The sequence below is a fragment of the Microtus pennsylvanicus genome, chromosome 12 (assembly GCF_037038515.1).
Source record: "Microtus pennsylvanicus isolate mMicPen1 chromosome 12, mMicPen1.hap1, whole genome shotgun sequence".
Classification (NCBI taxonomy): domain Eukaryota; kingdom Metazoa; phylum Chordata; class Mammalia; order Rodentia; family Cricetidae; genus Microtus; species Microtus pennsylvanicus.
The window spans coordinates 13,123,150-13,143,921 of record NC_134590.1 but is presented as its reverse complement, the minus strand read 5'-3'; the positions used below and the strand labels follow the sequence as shown (position 1 = coordinate 13,143,921).

The window sequence follows — 20,772 nt, the reverse complement described above, 5'->3', positions numbered from 1 at the left end:
TTTTCAAGTCTTTTGGTACATTTACTTTGCTAGTAGCTGCCATTCTAGGCTCACTCTGAAAAAACAAAAGAACTTAGTTTCCAGCCAGGCCTGGTGGCGCACACCTCTAATCCCTGCACTGGGGAGGCAGAGGTAGGTGAGTCTCTGTGAGTTCGAGGCCAGCCTGGTCTAGTTCCAGGACATCCGGGGCTACACAGAGAAACTGCCTTGAAAAACCAAAAGGAAAAAAAACACCCAACTTAGTTTCAGTTTCCATCCCTTTGATCCAATGATTCATTCTGCCACACATTTAGAAACAAGACTCAGGATAGTGTTTGGATTTGGAAGAGCTAAAGGGATGGGGTACCAGAGTTTTTTAATACCCTTGATTTGGGTGGAGACCACATACGTAGACCTTCATGTTATAGAATTTTATGTGCCATTATTAAAATGACAATCTAGTGTGCACACCAGAGATGCAGTAAACAGTGATGCAGGGTGAGATGACACGTGTCTGTAATTGTATCTCTGGGGAGGCGGAGGAAGGTGGACCACAGTGAATATGAAGCCATTGTGAACATATGAGTTCTAGGACAGCCTGAGCTTCAGCATGAGACCCTGTCTCAAAAAACAACAAATAGTAATAATTAATAATAATAATAACAAAATAGCTACAAAGTTCTCTTCTTGGGAACAGCAAGCACAAGGCTTTCTTTAGATTCCTGGTTCCTTGTTGGAAGGGAGGAGCCAAGGAAAATGTGCCCTAGCCATATGGTGGTCGTTCATATCCTTATTCCCAGGGCTCAGAATGCTAAGGCAGGGGCATTGCCACGAATTCGAGGTAGTCTGTCGTATATAATGAGTTCTAGGGTACAAAGTGAGACCAGAAACGCGCCTGAATGGAATTGTGCCAGCATTTTCCTGGGTCACAGCATCTTAAGAACTAGGAAGTTCTCACACTACCTTTGATATTAGGCTGTGGCAGTATTTTGATTTAGCAATCTGGTTGAGAGACTTAGATCACTGATTTTTCAGACGACATCGAAGATCTACAGGGGAGAGCCAGGAAGGTCATGGTTAAAGAAATAAATGTAACAGCTGAAATGGGAGGAGAGCGAAGCAGACGCTGGGCCGAGAACAGGTGATGGGAGCTGCTTGCCCCCTTCTCCCTTCCCAGCCCCCACCCTCTCGCTTTGTCTCTGTCCCCCCTCTCCCCTTCTTCTCCCCTTCTTCTCCCTTTCTTCTCCCCAACAGGAAGGTTGTGGCTTATGACGTTTTGAAAAATCCCAGCACAGGGAATCTCAATACATGAGCAGCTTAGGGATGTGAGCAGCTCAGTGATTGATGTTCCAGAACAAGTTTCCAGTCTAAACCCAGGCAGTCAAACGCCAAAGCCTCACAGCCACGCTACTGTCCTGCTTGTCTGTGTTGCCTTTGTCATCTGCCTCTGTTGGCAAGGAAAACCGATGACTTGAGTCTGTAAGTCAGGACATTGGTTATCTCGACTCTAGAATCGTAAACTGTCTCCAGGGAATAAGCAGTTCTCTCATTCAGTCTGCCTGGCCAGGGTCAACAGGACTGCACGTCTCACAGGGACTTCAGGGAAATAGAAGACAGCTGTCTGAGAAGGTTCTTGTTTCAGCAAGAAGTCTTTTGCTGACACTTAAGGTCATGCTCAACTTCCTTAGCGATCAGGGAAATGCAAATCAAGACAACTTTAAGATACCATCTTACACCTGTCAGAATGGCCAAAATCAAAAACATCAATGATAGCCTTTGCTGGAGAGATTGTGGAGAAAGGGGTACACTCACCCATTGCTGGTGGGAATGCAAACTTGTGCAACCACTTTGGAAAGCATTGTGGCAGTTTCTCAGGAAATTCGGGATCAACCTACCCCTGGACCCAGCAATACCACTCTTGGGAATATACCCAAGAGAGGCCCTATCATACAACAAAAGTATATGCTCAACTATGTTCATAGCAGCATTGTTTGTAATAGCCAGAACCTAGAAACAACCTAGACGCCCTTCAATGGAAGAATGGATAAAGAAAGTATGGAATATATATATATTAGAGTACTACTCAGCAGTAAAAAACAAGGACTTCTTGAATTTTGCATACAAATGGATGGAAATAGAAAACACTATCCTGAGTGAGGTAAGCCAGACCCAAAAAGAGGAACATAGGATGTACTCACTCATATTTGGTTTATAGCCATAAATAAAGGACAATGAGCTTATAATGCATGTTCCTAGAGAAGCTAAGTAAGAAGGTGAACCCAAAGACAAACACATAGTCATCCTCAGGAATATTAACCTTCATCAGGTGATGAAAGGAGACAGAGACAGAGGAGCACGGGACAGAAATCTCAAGGTCCAAATCAGGAGCAGAAGGAGACGGAGCACAAGCAAGGACCTCAGGACCGCGAGGGGTGCACCCACACACTGAGACAATGGGGATGTTCTATCGGGAACTCACCAAGGCCAGCTGGCCTGGATCTGAAAAAGCATGGGATAAATCCGGACTAGCTGAACATAGAGGACAATGAGGAATACTGAGAACTCAGGAACAATCACAGTGGGTTTTTGATCCTACTGCATGTACTGGCTTTGGGGGAGCCTAGGCAGTTTGGATGCTCACCTTTGGAGACCTGGATAGAGGTGGGCGGTCCTTGGGCTTCCCACAGGTCAGGGAACCCAGATTGCTCTTGGAGCAGATGAGGGAGGGTGACTTGATAGGGGGAGGGGGAGGGAAATGGGAGGCGGATGAGGGGGGGAGGCAGAAATCCTTAATAAATAAATAAATAAAATAAAATAAAAAAGAAAGAAAGAAAGAAAGAAAAAAGGACATTGAGCCTATAATTCGCCATCCTAGAGAAGCTAAATAAGAAGGTGAATCCAAAGACAAACATATACGCATCCTCCTGAATATTAACCTTCATCAGGTGATGAAAGGAGACAGAGACAGAGACCCACATTGGAGCTCCGGACTGAAATCTCAAGTTCCAAATCAGGAGCAGAAGGAGAGAGAGCACGAGCAAGGAACTCAGGACCGCGAGGGGTGCACCCACACACTGAGACAATGGGAATGTTCTATTGGGAACCCACTAAGTCCAGCTGGCCTGGGTCTGAAAAAGCATGGGATAAACCCGGACTTACTGAACATAGCGGACAATGAGGATTACTGAGAACTGAAGAACAATTGCAGTGGGTTTTTGATCCTACTGCACGTACTGGCTTTGTGGGAGCCTAGGCAGTTTAGATGCTCATCTTATTAGACCTGGATGGAGGTGGGTGGTCCTTGGACTTCCCACACGTCAAGGAACTCTGATTGCTCTTTGAGCTGATGAGGGAGAGGGACTTGATCGGGGGAGGGGGAGGGAAATGGGAGGCGGTGGCGGGGAGGAGGCAGAAATCTTTAATAAATAAATAAATTTAAAAAAAAGAAGTCTTTTGCTCTAATGTCGACATGACATTTCTGATGCTTGTTTCAGAAGCTGAGTTGATAATGCAAACACTGATTACAGATGAATGGAGCTCATGATCAGGAAGCTTGATTTGGTGACAAGAAAGGCCCACTTGGTGTTCTCCTTCCCCCATTATTATTTCATTAGGATTGCCTTTATCTACTTTAGGCAGTTGCCACTGCATTAGGTTGTAGCATGAATAATAAAAACCCAGAGACAGATATTGAGGTTCAACCTGAAGATCAGAAAAGCAAGGAAGTCAACTACTAGAGAGACCTTTTACCTCTATCAAATCTTAAGGCGAAAGGAGTGAGATCCTGTCTCCACGAATACTCACACTCCACACACCACACTCTATACTCCAGTGAGTTCCTGTCTCTTCCCCTTTATGTTCCTCTCTCTGCCCAGCCATATCAGTCTTGTCTCCCCTTTCCTAGTGCTGGGATTCTGGGATTAAAGGTGTGAGCCACCACCACCTGGATCTGTTTCTGGATCAGTCTTGTGCAGTGCAGGGTAGACTCGAACTCACAGTGATCCATCTGCCTCTGTCTCCTGAGTCCTGGGATTAGAGTTGTGAGCCACCACTCCCTGGCCTGTATGGCTGACTAGTATGGCTGCTTTGCCCTCTGATCTTCAGACAAGGTTTATTTATTAAAACAAATAATATATCACTATATTAGGTTTCTAGACCACCCCTCAAATGCCCTTTAATTCTAGGCATATCTGCCAGCATTCCCTCCTTCAACCTCATCTCTCTTCCTCCTCCTCACCTGATCTTTCCTTTCCTCCCAACCCATCCCCAGTCCACCCATAAAATCTATTCTGTTTTCCCTTCCTCCATACCTAACCTCTATGTATCTATGAATTATAATTTGGTCATCATGGCTAATATTCACATATATGTGAAGACATACAATATTTATCCTTCTGTGTCTAGGTTACCTCACTCAGGATGATTTTTTTATAGTTCTATCAATTTACCTGCAAATTTTATGATGTAGGTTTTTTTTTGTTTTTGTTTTTCAAGACAGGGTTTTGTTGTAGTTTTGGAGCCTGTCCTGGAACTAGCTCTTGTAGACTGACCTAGAACTTGCAGAGATCCACACTTACCTCTGCCTCCTGAGTGCTAGGATTAAAGGCATGTGCCACCACCATCTGGCTGATGTCATTTTTTAACAGCTGAGTAATATTCCATTGTGTAAATGGAGCACACTTTCTTTAGCCATCCTTCTGTTGAAGGACATCTTGGTTGTTTCCAGTTTCTGGCTGTTCTGTACAGAGGCAGTGAACATGATTGAGTAAGTGTCCTTGTGATGGGGTCCTTTGGGCATATGCTCCAAGAGAGGTAGAGCTGGATCTTGAGGTAGATCAGTTCCTATCTTCCTGAGGAGCCATCGCATTGATTTCCACATTGACTGTAAGTTTGCACTCCCACCAACAATGAAGAAGTGTTCTCCTCGCTCCATATATTCGCCATATATGAACTATCATATGTGTTATTGATCTTTTTAGCAGGTGTAAGATGGAATTTCAAAGTAGTTTTGAATTGCATTTCATTGATGTCTGGTTGAACCATTGGAAAGAAATGTTGAACATTTAAGTGTTTCTCAGCCTTTTGATTTTCCTCTATTTCTAATTCTCGGTTTAGATCTGTACCCCCATTTAATTGGACTATTTATTTATTTATTGGTATCTAGTTTCTTGATTTGTGAATATGTTGGAGAGGTCTTAGAGTTTATTTGCGAATCATCTTAGTTAGCATCTGTGGTAGAATGAAAATGGCCCTTATAGGAAGTGGCACTATTAAGTGTGGCTTTGTTGGAGTAAGTATGACCTTGTTGGTGGAAGTGTGTCACTCTGGGGGTTGTGTTTGAGGTCTCATATATGCTCAAGCTATGTCCAGTGTCTCAGTTCATGTCCTGTTGTGTGTGGGTCAAAGATGTAGAACTCTCACCTCCTTCAGCACCGTGTTTGCCTGCATGCTGCCATGTTGCCTTATGATGACAATAGAACAAGCCTCTGAACTGTAGACTACCCAGTTAAATGTTTTCCTTTGTAAGAGTTGCCATGGTCATGTTATTTCTGCACAGCAATAGAAACCTAAAGACAGAAGTTGGTACTAGAAGTGAGTATTGCTGTGATAGGCCTGACCATGCTTTTGTTTGAAAGGATATGGAACTTGGGACTGTGGATTAGAAAAGCAGTTGAATGCTTTAAGTGCTGTTTAATGGGCCATCCTAGTAGGAGCATGGAAGACAGTGGGCTGAGGGGGATTTGAACTATGGGCCTGGCTCAAGAGGCTTCAGAGGAGAAGAATTTTAGTATGTTGCCTAAAGATTATTCTTGTAATATTTTGGTTAAGAATATGGCTGGTTTTCGCCCTTGTCTGAAGAATCTGCCAGAGGCTAAAGCGAAGAGGTTCAGATTAATTCTGTTGGCAGAGGAAATCTCAAGACAGCCTAGTTTAGACTCTGTTGTGTGGTTATTACTGGTCACTCTGACACAGATTTATAATGAAAAGGAGCAAGCTGAGTTAGGAACATACAAGGTGTACAATTTGAGGAGAAAAGGAGCACCAGGAAGTGGAATGGAACTAAGTCCTGTGTTCAAGGAGATAAACAGATCAAGAAATGGAATAAAAGGAGTGGTGACCTCCCAAGATCCCACCCACCTAAGTTTCTAACTTTACTTCTAAGGAATCAAAGAACAGCTTAAAGCAGGGCATAGTGGTGCATGCCTTTAATGTGAGCTCTTAAGGTGGAGGCTGGTGGATTTCTGAAAACAGAAAGTTGTTGAAGATGTAATTGGGTGAGGGGCTATGTTCCAGCCCCAGTAAACAGCAGAACTTGGCAGCTTCAGCCACAAGGATCTGGCTTTAGAGTTAAGGACAGAGGAAGGGGCTATTGAATTTGCCTCTACAACTAAGGAAAGCCGTGAGGCCAGGCAGGTGCCAGAGGTGTCCATGAATGGAGAGGCCTAGAGAAGCCATTGTGTCAATCTCCTGGATTGCCTTGGAGAACCCAAGATGTTGGAGATGCCAGAATAATGGGATACCTGCCAAAGAGAGATGCTAACAGAAAGAGGAAGAAGTGTGGTGTGGTCAACAAAGCTGGAAGGAGTTGGAGATGTGAAGATTGTTTTGACATCAGACATAGAGATGCAGAGTCTGGAGTTTGCACAGCTGGTTTTTGGTCTTGCTCTGTGCTCCCTTCCCTGTGCTTTGGAACAGGAATGCATATCCTGTGCTCTTATATATTGGAAGTATGTGATCGGTTTTTTGATTTTATAAGGGATTACAGTTAAGAGATTGCATGAATCTTAGAAGAAACTTTGAGCTTTTATTTATTTTTTTTTTTTTTGGTTTTTCGAGACAGGGTTTCTCTGTGGTTTTGGAGCCTGTCCTGGAACTAGCTCTGTAGACCAGGCTGGTCTCGAACTCACAGAGATCCGCCTGCCTCTGCCTCCCGAGTGCTGGGATTAAAGGCGTGCGCCACCACCGCCCGGCAACTTTGAGCTTTTAAACATAGTTGAGACTGTGATAGACTAAGGGACTCTTGAAGTTGGACAAAATGTATTTTGCCTTATGATATTGTTACAAGCTTGTGGGGGCCAGGGAGTGGAATGGGGCAGTTTGAATATGACCAGAGTCTACCAAGGCTCTCGGTTGAAACTGGAGTCTCCTGTTTTCTCTGACATTTGGACCACTGCCGAATTTGGGCTGGCTCAGTGTCAGGTATCTTCCAGGAAACACTCTTTTGTGATACTTACACAAAACTGTACATCACATTATGATCTCAGACTTAGTCAGCTTAGTTATCAGCATTTTGAAAGTAGAATTAGCAACTAAGACAAAAAGAGGTGACTATTGTCTCCCCTGCATAGAGATAGCAGTTCTGGGATTACAGGCACTCATATAAACACCTGATTTCGTGATGGGAAGCTCATGAGGCAGGTAAAAAGATATGTTGATTCTATATGGACATAGTGGGTACCACGCTCATTATCCAAAATAGTTAAATATAGCCTTTCCTCTCAAATAGTGCTTTGCAGAAGTATCCAATGTATTTGGGGACTCTCTTGGTTAGTTAGAAGGAACAGTCTTGAATTTCTAAGGGACTGTTAGTAATTACATTTAAAACCTAGCCTTCAGATTTCCCCGATAAACCAAATTTTCCAAGTTAGAGGCAGTACTGTATTAGTTACCTTTCTGATGATCCTGTGACCAAGTCTCTGACGAAGTCACTTGAGCATGGGTGTATTCTGAGCACAGTTCAAGGGATACAGTCTGCCCTGGGAAAGACATGGTGGAGGGCGGTGTCATTGGTGAGGAAGGCAGGGTGGAGGGGGCCGTGTCATCGGTGGTGGCAGGACTTTGTAGCATGGCTTGCTCACATCTTCGAAGCTGATGAAGCAGAGAGCTTGGCTAAAGAAGCCCAGTTATCAGGCTCAGTTTCTGCCCTTAGAGTCCCACATCCACCAGCTAGTCCCTATGGCCAAAGGTTCTACAATCCCTCAAAATAGTGCCGCCAGCTTGAGCCCAAGTGTTCAAATGAGAGCCTTTGGGGCCCATTCCCCTGTTCTTTCAAACCTCTCAGTGTATTTCTTAATTCCCATCTCTGCTCCTTAGCATTTTTTTCCTTGATTCCTTTTCTTAGTTTCTACTGTTCATCTACTCTATCCCTCAGTCTATGGCGTATTTCTCATTTTTTTTCTATTTTTGTCATTAGCTGATTGATCTAGCCCTTTCTGTTGTGATAAAGTGAACATATAACTTCTATCGTAGCCACTGAAATTATATATGGCGTATTTCTCATTTTTTTTCTATTTTTGTCATTAGCTGATTGATCTAGCCCTTTCTGTTGTGATAAAGTGAACATATAACTTCTATCGTAGCCACTGAAATTATAGAGGTGATTGGCAGTGATCACATTCCTAGCACTGTGCTGATGCCCCGCCCCCTCCCCTGGACCTCGTCCCCCTCCTATGCTCATTTATCTCAGATACCTGTGCCCACCAAACAGCATTCCCCTCTTTACCCCAACCTCTTGAATCCCTACCAACCTTGAACCAGTAGATACACCAGATTATAATCCTATGATATTTTCATTTTCCAAATGTATATGCAGCTATATACAAGTACTGTAGTTGTAGGTTTTGATATAAGAAAAATAATTAATTTGTTAGTTGAAGAATCTACAGGAAGACTGGAGAAGGGCTTCTAAAACATTCTAACCTGTGATGATTTCATGTCCAAGTATGCTTAGGCGACCCCAAATGCATAGTTGTATAAAATAGACATGTAAGCAAATGCTGATAAGATACCACAAATAATATATATTTTTAAAAAATTTTTTATTGAGAAAAAGAAAAAGTTTCCGCCTCCTCCCAGCCTCCCATTTCCCTCCCCCTCCTCCCACCCTTCTTTCCCTCCCCCCACTCCCCTCCTCCTCCCTCTCCAGTCCAAAGAGCAGTCAGGGTTCCCTGCCCTGTGGAAAGTCCAAGGTCCTTCCCCCTCCGTTCATGTCTAGGAAGGTGAACATCCAAACTGGCTAGGCTCCCACAAAGCCAGAACATGAAGTAGGATCAAAACCCCGTGCCATTGTCCTTGGCTTCTCATCAGCCCTCATTGTTCGCCATGTTTAGAGAGTCCGGTTTTATCCCATGCTTTTTCAGTCACAGTTCAGCTGGCCTTGGTGAGCTCCCAATAGATCAGCCCCACTGTCTCAGTGGGTGGGTGCACCCCTCGTGGTCCTGACTTCCTTGCTCATGTTCTCCCTCCTTCTGCTCCTCATTGGGAACTTGGGAGCTCAGTCCGGTGCTCCAGTGTGGGTCTCTGTCTCTATCTCCATCCATCACCAGATTTAGGTTCTATGGTGATATGCAAGATGTTCGTCAGTATTGATATAGGATGGGGTCATTTCAGGTTCCCTATCCTCAGTTGCCCAAGGAACTAACTGGGGACATCGCCTTGGGCTCCAGGGAGCCACTCTAGGTTCAAGTCTCTTGCCAACCCTAAGGTGGCTCCCTTAACTAAGATTTGTGCTTCCCTGCTCCCCTATCCAACCTTCCTTTATCCCAATCATCCTGTTTCCCCAAGTTCCCCCCATCCTCCCCTTCTCATTTTTCTCTCCCCATCTCCCCTTACCCCCATCCCACCCCACCCCCAAGATCCCAATTTTTCCCCGGCAATTTTGTCTACTTCCCATAGCCAGGAGGATAACTATATGTTTTTCTTTGGGTTCACCTTCTTATTTAGCTTCTTTAGGATCACCAATTGTAGACTCCGTGACCTTCATTTGTGGCTAGAATCCAATTATGAGTGAGTACATCCCATGTTCATCTTTTGGATCTGGGTTACCTCACTCAGGATAGTGTTTTCTATTTCCATCCATTTGCATGCAAAATTCGAGAAGGCAATTTATAGATTCAATGCAATCCCCATCAAGGTCCCATCAAAATTCTTCACAGATCTTGAGAGGACAATAATCAACTTTATATGGAAAAACAAAAAACCCAGGATAGCCAAAACAATCCTATACAATAAAGGATCTTCTGGAGGCATTACCATCCCTGACTTCAAACTCTATTACAGAGCTACAGTAATGAAAACAGTGTGGTACTGGCATAAAAACAGAGAAATCGACCAATGGAATTGTATAGAAGACCCGAATTTTAACCCACAAACCTATGAACACCTCATTTTCGATAAAGGAGCTAAAAGTATACAATGGAAGAAAGAAAGCATCTTCAACAAATGGTGCTGGCATAACTGGATGTCAACCTGTAGAAGAATGAAAATAGACCCATATCTATCACCATGCACAAATCTCAAGTCCAAATGGATCAAAGACCTCAATATCAGTCCAAACACACTGAACCTGATAGAAGAGAAAGTGGGAAGTACCCTACAACAGATGGGCCACAGGAGATCGCTTCCTATGTATAACCCCAGCAGCACAGACATTAAGGGCAACATTGAATAAATGGGACCTACAAAAAATGAGAAGCTTCTGTAAAGCAAAGGACACTGTCACTAAGACAAAAAGGCAACCTACTGACTGGGAGAAGATCTTCACCAACCCGGCAACAGACAAAGGTCTGATTTCCAAAATATATAGAGAACTCAGGAAACTAGACTTTAAAATGCTAATTAACCCAATTAAAAAATGGGGCACTGAACTGAACAGAGAATTCTCAACAGAAGAAGTTCAAATGGCCAAAAGACACTTAAGGTCATGCTCAACCTCCTTAGCGATCAGGGAAATGCAAATCAAAACAACTTTGAGATATCATCTTACACCTGTCAGAGTGGCTATAATAAAAAACTCCAATGATAGCCTTTGCTGGAGAGGCTGTGGAGGAAGGGGTACCCTCATCCATTGCTGGTGGGAATGCAAACTTGTGCAACCACATTGGAAATCAGTGTTTCGGTTTCTCAGGAAATTCGGGATCAACCTACCTCCGGACCCAGCAATACCACTCTTGGGAATATACCTAAGAGATGCCTTATCATATGACAAAAGCATTTTTAAATCAATAATTTGCTGTAAATATAATTTTGCCATTCATGAAAGACAAGAACAGTTTCATATGAAGGAGAATGCACGGGATACTTCTTTTTACATAAAGCATTCTGTCTTAGCTGGGTGCTTGACATTGGAGGGAGTGGAACATCTCCGGTGCATTTCAGAGTCTGAGGAGATATTTTTTGCTTTTTTTTTAGTTTTTTTGAGACAGGGTTTCTCTGTGTCACAGCCCTGGCTGTCCTGGAACTAGCTCTTGTAGCCCAGGCTGGCCTCAAACTCAGATCTACCTACCTCTGCCTCCCAAGTGCTGGGATTAAAGGCATGCACCACCAACTGGCTAGATATCTTTATTTCAGAATTGTCAGTGTTGAGGACACTGCTTTATATAGTTTTACAAAAAAATATGACGTGTATTTAGGGCATTTCAGAAATTGTTGGAAATTCTTCTCTAATCCTCAGCTAAAATAAACTGATTTCTTTTCAACAAAGCTCAAGTCAGCAACTCAAAGAGCCATGTACTGTCAGTGCTGGGGATTGAACCTGGGGCCTTGCACACGCCACGCAGTGACTCTAGTATTGAGCTATAGTCCCAGTCCTGTAAGGGCAGTTAACAAACCAAATCTTCTAATGCAGTCCAACCCAAGGATACCCTGTGGTACTTTGCCATACTGAATGATGACAGTATGAAATATGAAGAGCTTTTTTCTTTGTAATTAAGCAGCAATGTTTCTGCAAGAGCAGGTGTCTCTGTATGCACAGCAGACACCTCCATTGCTGCATATACAGTGGTCTCCAGTCTGAGTGTTTCAGGAAGAAGTGATTGATTGCATTCATGGTGTCATGGCATGCACAGTACTGTAGTAGGATGAGGGCCTGCATGTTCGGCCCAGCAGCCCAGCTAGCTTAGCCCCAAAATAACCACACAGAAATTGTATTAATTAAATCACTGCTTGGCCCATTATCTCTAGCCTTGTATTGGCTAACTCTCACATCTTGATTTAACCTATTTCTATTAATCTGTATATTGCCACGTAGCAGTGGCTTACTGGCAAAGATTCAGCATGTTTGACTCTGGTGGTGGCTCCATAGCGTCTCTCCCTCACTCTGCCTTCTTCCGCCCAGCATTCCATTTAACTTTCCCTGCCTACCTAAGTTCTGCCCTATCAACAGGCGCAAAGCAGTTTATTAACCAATGAAAGCAACACAAAGACAGAAGGACTTTCTACACTACAGTGCAGTGAACACGCTATACGCTCAGAACCAAGATGACAGCAATCCCCTGTAATGAAACATGGGCAAATGCTGTGCAAACACCATGGGCTACTGTGTTTGATTTGTTTGGTTGTTGTGCTTTCAGAGGTCTTTTACTGTTGCCAGGTGGGGTGTGTGTGTGTGTGTGTGTGTCTGTGTGTGTGTGTGTCTGTGTGTGTGTGTGTCTGTGTCTGTGTGTGTCTGTGTCTGTGTGTGTCTGTGTCTGTCTGTGTGTGTCTGTGTGTGTGTGTGTGTCTGTGTGTGTGTGTGTCTGTGTGTGTCTGTGTCTGTGTGTGTGTGTGTCTGTGTGTGTCTGTCTCTGTGTGTGTCTGTGTGTGTCTGTGTGTGTCTGTCTCTGTGTGTGTCTGTGTGTGTCTGTGTCTGTCTGTGTGTGTCTGTCTCTGTGTGTGTCTGTGTGTGTCTGTGTCTGTCTGTGTCTGTGTGTGTCTGTGTGTGTCTGTGTGTGTCTGTGTGTGTGTGTCTGTGTCTGTCTGTGTCTGTCTGTGTGTGTCTGTCTCTGTGTGTGTCTGTGTGTGTCTGTGTGTGTCTGTGTGTGTGTGTCTGTGTCTGTCTGTGTCTGTCTGTGTGTGTCTGTCTCTGTGTGTGTCTGTGTGTGTCTGTGTCTGTCTGTGTCTGTCTGTGTCTGTGTGTGTCTGTGTGTGTCTGTGTGTGTCTGTGTGTGTCTGTCTCTGTGTGTGTCTGTCTCCGTATTCGATGATGTTGTGATCCCCTGTTTACGGAGCTATGGACTGACAATCAGACCTGCAAAGCTGACATACACATATGGGAGCTAAGTAGAAATGACCCATCAGGGCCAAGTCAGGTGTTAGGAAGCCGCTGACAAGAGTGTCACCGCTGCTACTTAGCAGTCTTCCTGGTACTGTCTTTGTGCCCTGGCTGAAGTGCAGAGGGTGGGGTAGGCACAGCCATGCCAGGTCTTTGTTGAAGTTGACAGGAAACCTCCCTTCGGTTTCTCCATCTTGCCTGGGCTCAGAAAGTCACAAGGTAAGGAATTTGCTTAAGGGAAGGGGGAGGAGGTGTTGGTTTAGGAAGAATTCCTCTTAATCCTAAATAAATGTGAGTAGATTCCTTTATGACTACTTTCTTTTTTTTCCTGGTGTTTCAAGACAGGATTTCTTTATGGCACCTGGGCTGTCCTGGAACCCATTATGTAGACTAGGCTGGCTTTAAACTCGAAGATCCTCCTGCCTCTGCCTTTCAGGTGCTGGAGTTAAAGGCGTGCACCACCTTAGCCAGCTAGTTCCCTTTTATTCATTTAAGAATTTTCTAAAATACCTTTTCATTATATTCTTTCTCATCCCCAACTCCTCCCATTGAAGTATATTTTTAAAGAATTCTCTGTGATGACATATAGCTGCATGCCTCTAAAATACAAAGTAAAAAAATAAAAAAGCAAAAACCTGAAGACGTATTGATGCCCAGAAAGCATACGGTTGTTTAATAACAGTCATAGGAGCTGACTAGAAAAACACGAGTTTTATTCTTTTTAAAGAAAGCCAGTTTTAGCTGTCCCTACCATTCACAGTATGACAAAGGAAATGTCCAAAGTATATGTTTTTCTTGGAAACAGAATCAAAAAGAACAGATTGATAGATATGCATAGGTTTTTTTTCAATATTTTTCTTTGGTGAACAAAAGCAATTTATATTTAAAATATATCCAGACTATTGTAAGTGATAAAGTAGATAAAAAGAAATGTACATCTTAACTTCTTTAGAACACTTTGGGGGAAACCAATGTTACTAAGGCAGCATTAGGGTTCTTTCCAGAATTGTCTGCAGTACATCCCGTGAATGAACAAACAAGATTCTACATGGAAACTTTCTCCTAGATGCTTACGTGCCTTGGGATATTTGGGGAAAGGAATGTTTATTTGTATGAAAAATCCTTTAAGGAATGCCTTAGTACACACACAGATGCTTTTGAGTCCAGTACTGGCCTGGGCTCCAGTAACAGTGAGTCCATTGTAACCACAGAAGGTAACGTGGAATGCGCACCCATGCAGACACGTGACTTTTAGAGATAAATATTTCTATAGCCAAGCAGAATAGTTAGGCATATCAAACTTCCTAGAAGGTTTTGCAACCTGGTAATTTATGGGTGTATATTCTGAGACAGAAGGTTGGGTTGTTGTCTCACAGTTCATGTTTGAGTAGTCACAGACACTTCAGGTTTCCAGTCCCCCCTTTTCTTTAGGACTTCACATGGTTTTGGCGCTTTAAAGAACTTTTTCTTTCTATTGCCTGTAATTAGAAAACAAAGAATTTTTGTTTTGTTGTTTTTTTAACAATCACAAAATATAGGTTTAATTACTATTTTAAACACTAAGGGTCAGGGGAAGACTAGCAAGGAAACAAACCATCAATTCTCCAGTAAGACTTACAGCTCTGAATAAGACATTTTTTTCCTCTGAGTTTTAGAACATACAAAGATGGTAGTAAATGACCATTCAGAACAGACAGAATCCTCAGGACCTTTCTAACAATTAGATTTTAATATTTTCCATGAATAAAAACAGGTAATGTATGATTTATCCACTTAAGTTGCAGATGGTGAAAGGAAAACTGACTTCAGGTAATCAGTGTGGTATTGCTGAAGTAGGTTTGCTTTTTTTGTTTTTAAGAAATAAAAACAGCAAACTTATCTTGTAGTAGGAAGTATAAAAGCAAGCATAATACATATAACAGACCACGCCAAAAACACCAGATTGCCAGTGGACATAAAAGGCAGAAGTTGCTTTGTAAAATATGAGTAGTGTTAGTATAAATTCTTTGAAAATGGAAAGTTTTATTTACTGGGTTGTTTTGTTTCCTCGGTAGTTAAGGGCTGACCTGTAAGAACATGTAGCAGGAAAAGGATGTTGTCATAACCCAGGACCCCTTAACTGAATGCTTCACGCAGCTTTTGTTAGGATTGTAATGTGGTCCAGAGCTCTCGTGGATAAGATCACATTCTAGCTTGGAAGTCTGGTAACCTACCTGTTGTATGATGCGTGCTTGCTTTGATTTGGGGTTCAGGCACCTTTCTCCTTTATTGGCTTTCAGGGTAACACTGTTAAGGAAGATACAGAGAAGTTTTAACCTTTGGGGGAAATGTCAACAAAGCGAAAACACCTACCCCATGGTCATCTCCAGCAAGCCCATTCCTTACATCACTTCGACTTTGGCACAGCCTCTAGTCGGGTAGATTATGGAGACTCTCTCGATATCTGCCATCCTGACGGCTTTCACTCCAGGGTCTATGCAAAGGCAGCGCCCCGCTCTGAACATAGTGAAGCCTAGAACAGATCACGGAACTGGTTAGTGATGGCTGTGGATTACAGTCCTGGGGGAAGGGATGGCGGCAGACACATTTCTAGAAGTCTCATTTGTGTGGATTGGAATTAAGTCAGGATCTCCCTATAATATTTCCCTCTGCTTTATGCTAATTTATTATATCCTTGATTATTTCACTCATTTATTTTTATAAATTATTTAATTTAGGTTTCAGATAGGACTTATTTGCTGTTTGACCCAGGCTGGCCTCCAGCTCACCAGAAAGCCCAGGATGACCTTGAACTTGAAGCAGTACATAGCAGACCCCACATTTTAGTGTTACCCTGCCTTTGCTCAGCCTCTTTAAGTCCAGAACTTACACTGTGGTGTGTGTATGCCACCAGCCAGGCCCTTGAGTACCTGAAATAACAACTGCACAGCCTTCAGGGACACCGGAGCAAAGTGGCTCTTTTCTTCTGGGTTTATTTTAAATGGTTTTCTAGCTGGCACAGACCTTGGTAGTCTGTTCTTTAGTAAATGAGCAAATAGTTAACAATTCTTTTGATCTTTGTCTTCTGAAGATCAGATTCTAGACTAAAGCTAAGTATCATAAATCTTGCTATCCTCCAGAGCTAACTGGCTTTCAGACCCCACAAGCGTCTCCAGGGAAACCACAAAGATTCGCTGCTTTCTCAGAGCAGGGAGAGCTCTAAACATGACTAGGTTTGTCGTGTAGGCCCCATGCTCCTTAGCCCAGATCTGCTGGGATAGAACCATCGGAGCACGGGAGAGCTCTGAACATGACTAGGTTTGTCGTGTAGGCCCCATGCTCCTTAGCCCAGATCTGCTGGGATAGAAGAACCATCGGAGCACGGGAGATACAGTTCTAGGTTCAGCTGATGGGGAAATGTCAATAAGGTTGCCCGTTAGAGACAGTATTCTTGGGGGGCGGGGCTGCAGAGCATTGTCGGTACCCACACAGCCCTAAACACACTTGCCCTCCAGCGAAGTATTGATCAAACACATATAACACATATAACGTTACTATGACCATGGCCCCAGAGAGAATTTCCTTTTTTCCTTTATTCTGAAAGTAGTGATTATAATAAATCGATGAGCTCTTGCTTAAAAAAACTGATTTTCCCACACACCAACATAATTCCATAGGAGATTCTCTAAATAGACACTGAGAGCTTCCTCTAAAGGCTCTTGCTAGGTAATTGTCAGAAAATTAAGAAATCTATGAAGTTTATCATCCATAGTTAAAATAATCTTTTCATATAAAGATTTCCAACATTTCCCGCCATTGCTGGAACTTCTAATGTGTGAAATTAAATTGACTGTGTATTTTAGAGAAAAGGCATTTGAAAGATAACGCGATGAACGAACGTATCGGCACAGAAGCGAAAGGAATCCTACCTTGGACAGCTGTAGCACAGATTAGCACAGCGAAGGCTATGGCGATGCCCTTCATGTCCACCCCAGCTGCTGCTGCTCGGCCTCGGCTTTGATGTGCTCTGCAGAGAACAGTGGGAAGGCTGAAGCAGGAGCATTTTATAGACCAGCAGTCCTTGGCAGCAGCAGGAATTTCCCTGCTTGACTCACGCCGCTTTCTTGCTTCCTAGAGTTTCCCTTTCGTCCCCATGTCAGTGCCTCTGCTGGTTCCTGTCTGCAGCAGTGAGGGCCGTGACTGGAATGTGAAAGTACTTGGGAACTGGAGTGCTGTCTGCATTGTAGCTCACTCCCAGGGGAAGCAGCTGTCTGCAGGTGCCTTTACCTACAGGTGCCTTTCTGGGCAGTGTAATTCCAAGTCCCACAGACTCAGGCAGATCGTCCCAGTTCCAACCAGCTCCTCCTCCATGTAACTGTAGGAAAGGACATGTGTATTGGACAGAGATTATTTGCTAACAGGTGACCTGCGCTAACTTTGCATTATTTTGCTTTCAATTTCTTGTTTGAAGTTCTCTCCCCATATCTGTGCGCTTGCATCTACTTCTTTTTTATTGTCTTTATTGAGAAATATATTTTTCTCTGCTCTCTTCCTTTCCTCCCCCATCCCCTTCTGCCCATGATCCCCTCACTCCCAATTTACTCAGGAGATCTTGTTGTTTTCTGCATCTATTTGTGTTTGAAGTTTAAAGCCATGTGTGTGCTTGTATGGAGCTAGCTCTTGTAGACCAGGCTGGCCTCCAACTCACAGAGATCCACCTACCTCTGCTTCCCGAGTGCTGGGATTAAAGGCGTGCGCCACCACCGCCCGGCATATGTGTGCTTTTTAGTGCATATACTTTGTATATTTATATTTATACTTTCGTATATTTTCTGTTAAGGACTATAAAGACAAAGTTGTCATCTCTTCCTGTTTCTCTTAAGTTTTCTGACTCTGTTTTAAATGTGTCATTTATAGAAACATAATGAGTTCAAGTCTAGGAGAGTTGTGGTTTTTTTAAACTTTAGACTGGGTGCAGTGGTGGCACACACCTTTAATCCCAGCACTCGGGAGGAGGTATAGGCAGGCAGATGTATGTGAATTCAAGACCAGCCTGACCTACAAAGCAAGTTCTGTATTTGCAGATGGCTTAGAAGCTTGCTGGACCAAATACAGAATGAAAAAGGGTCCCGCTCCTCCTCTCTGAGGATGACAGATGGTCTGCTTTTATTCTGTGTCCACCTAGATGTGGAAGAGCCAAGTCCCCCATACGGGTACGGCTGCGTCTGCCTTCCCTCTGAAACATAGTGTAAATGCCAAGGAAGGTTTCAGTCTTGACTTCAGGTCTTCAGATACTGGATGTGAACCTATGGTGAGCTGGGAGGGGGGCTGCTTTTGCATTGAAACTTTCTTGCCTGATTTCCTGCAGCTAAGGAAAGCCCAGCCTAAGGGTTGGCAGGGATGTCCCCCCTCTTCCTCTCAGTAATCCAGTTTCCTGGAAAGCCACCCTTTACAACAGTTCAGCAAATGTTTGCTCCCGGTCCAATGTATGTTACAGCCTGGCATTCTCAAGACGGTAACTAAATTCCTTCTTGTTAAGGCAGAATTTTATAACTTTTGCCCCATAAGGTTTCTGCTGGCTCTGCAGATGTGGGGTGGGAGAGCTCCTAAGGACTGGTTCTGACCTGTTCTTACCCGGCAGTCTGTGGTGTCCCAGGAGAAAGACTCCTTTTCAGAACGTGCCCTCACCCATGGATCCCCTGTGCCCTGTGAGATTTAGTGCTTGTGTTCTGGAGTGGGTCGTTCATCTCCTGTCTGAGTCTCTTAACTCACCATATCTTATCTTCATGACTTTTTTTTTTTTGACATGGCCTCCTGCTATGGAGTGCAGGTTGGCTTAGCTCGTGACTATCTCCTTGCCTCAGCCTTTCAAATGCTGAGAATATAGGCATGTGCCAATATGACTGGGCTCTCATTTATTTCCTTGAAAAAGTGATATCTTAATATTCATATTATGTATTGATTATTTCTTCTGATTTTATAAAACTGACTGTTCTTGCTGAGCTTATCTAGGAATAATGTAAAGTAATCCATGATTTTAAATCTCTAGTAGCCACAGTTAAAAAAAGAAAAATAGCTGAAAATAATTTAAGTAGTATATTTAATGTAATTCAAAACATAAGAGATTATTTTGCTGCGTAATCAGCATTGAATGAGATTTTTTATTAAGTGTTCAAACTGAACCAGTCACAAGCCAAATGCTCAGTAGTCATATGTGCTTAGTAACGCACAAGGGACAGAAGGACCTAGGTTAATACATACATTCCTTGTGGTATATACTGGCTGCCATGATGCTCACTCTAAAACAGCCCAAGACAACAACAGACACTGTGGTTTTGTTTATGGCAACATCTCTAGGTTACCCTAACAGTTTCCTCTTCACCCTGAATTGTATCTTATTGCTCTTTTCTTTGAGTAAAATGTAAAAAAGGTTAAACTATAATTTGTTTTTTAAACTACTTTTATTATTTTAATTGTGCATTTGCATGTGTGGCTGTGTGGGGCATGTGTGTGCGAGTGTCCTCAGAGGCCAGCAGCATCGGGCCACCAGGAGCTGGACTTAAAGGTGATCCTGAGCCCCAATATCAGCACTGGGGCTTGACCTCAGGTCCTCTAGAAGAGCGGTTTGTTCTCTTAATCTCTGAGGCATGCTAAACGATGTGTTCTGTCCTTTGGGGACTATTGCCCTTTTTTTTGCTGTTATTTCTCAAATTGGGCTATTTTCTGCTTTCTATTCCAGGTCCACCTAGTCAGAGTGTCCACTTGAATTTAAGGAATATCCCAGGAAATGATTCTAATTTCCATCTTTTAAAAAATTGTGTAATCTGTGTGGCCTAGTGAGTTTTCTGTTCTTGCGATAAAACGCTATAGCCAGAAGCAACCTAGGAGGGAAGGGGCTTATTTCTGCTTAGAGGCCACACTGCATCACTGAGGGAAGCCAGGGCCGGAACTCAAGCAGGACCTGAAACAGAGACCATAGAAGATGCTGCTTACTGGCTTGTTCCTCATACATCCCAAGTTGTGCCCACAGTGGACTGGGCCCTCCTCACACCAATCACTAATCAAGATGATTCCCACAGACATGATCACAGGCCAGTCTGTTGGGTGAACCTTCAGCTGAGGCTTCTTCTTGCCAGGTCACGCTAGACGGTGTCAAGTCGACAATGAAAGCTAACGTCCAGTGCTTCCAAATGACTCAGTTCATGGAGACGAGACAATGCTGGGGCTGAGGGGGGAGCTCAGAGGGAGCGTATTACCTGATGCATCTGTAGGCTCTCTGGTTGACCCCCAAAATTTCCAACATAGTTTTCAAATTTGAAGCGATTAATGCAAGCCATTTAAGCATAACTTTGAGTCTTCATTTAATAAGTTTCAGAAACGCGGACTGACTCCCCCCACCTATGTTAATACCAAGGATATTTTCTTCAGTTAGTGAAAAGTGGGCTAGAAATGGAAACCATAACATTTCCATTTATTAGAAACCAGCATGACGTAACAGAATCCTGTTTCAGGTTTACAGACAGCAGATGACTCAGTCCAGCGGGAGAGAGTGCCAGAAGTCTGAGACAACATGTCTTGACTGAGCGCAGTGATGCCCAAGCCCAGCTCCTTAACCTAAGATAGCACAGCACCTGCCGCCCTTCTAGCCAACAATTCAATCATTTTCGGAAGCTGTTAGTCAGTTTTTATATCCTTAAGACAATGACACTATGATCTTATAACATTAAAATAATACTCGCTCAGAAGTCAGGAAAAACCCCACACACCATGTTCAGAGAATCTGC

General features: G+C 43.4%; 2 protein-coding genes across 3 annotated transcripts in view; one reads left to right on the top strand and one right to left on the bottom strand.

Annotated features, from left to right (window-relative positions):
* Nucleotides 1-20,772, top strand: part of Art3 (ADP-ribosyltransferase 3 (inactive)) — a 93,272-nt gene that overhangs the window by 19,695 nt on the left and 52,805 nt on the right. The gene's annotated exons all lie outside the window — the stretch shown is intronic.
* On the bottom strand, nt 13,702-17,091 carry Cxcl11 (C-X-C motif chemokine ligand 11). The gene is made up of 4 exons (XM_075943065.1): nt 16,918-17,091; nt 15,395-15,521; nt 15,223-15,295; nt 13,702-14,487 (listed from the first exon to the last, which is right to left on the bottom strand). Exons 1-4 carry the CDS (start codon nt 16,970-16,972, stop codon nt 14,437-14,439), a joined length of 306 nt encoding a protein of 101 aa, XP_075799180.1. The 5' UTR covers nt 16,973-17,091; the 3' UTR covers nt 13,702-14,436.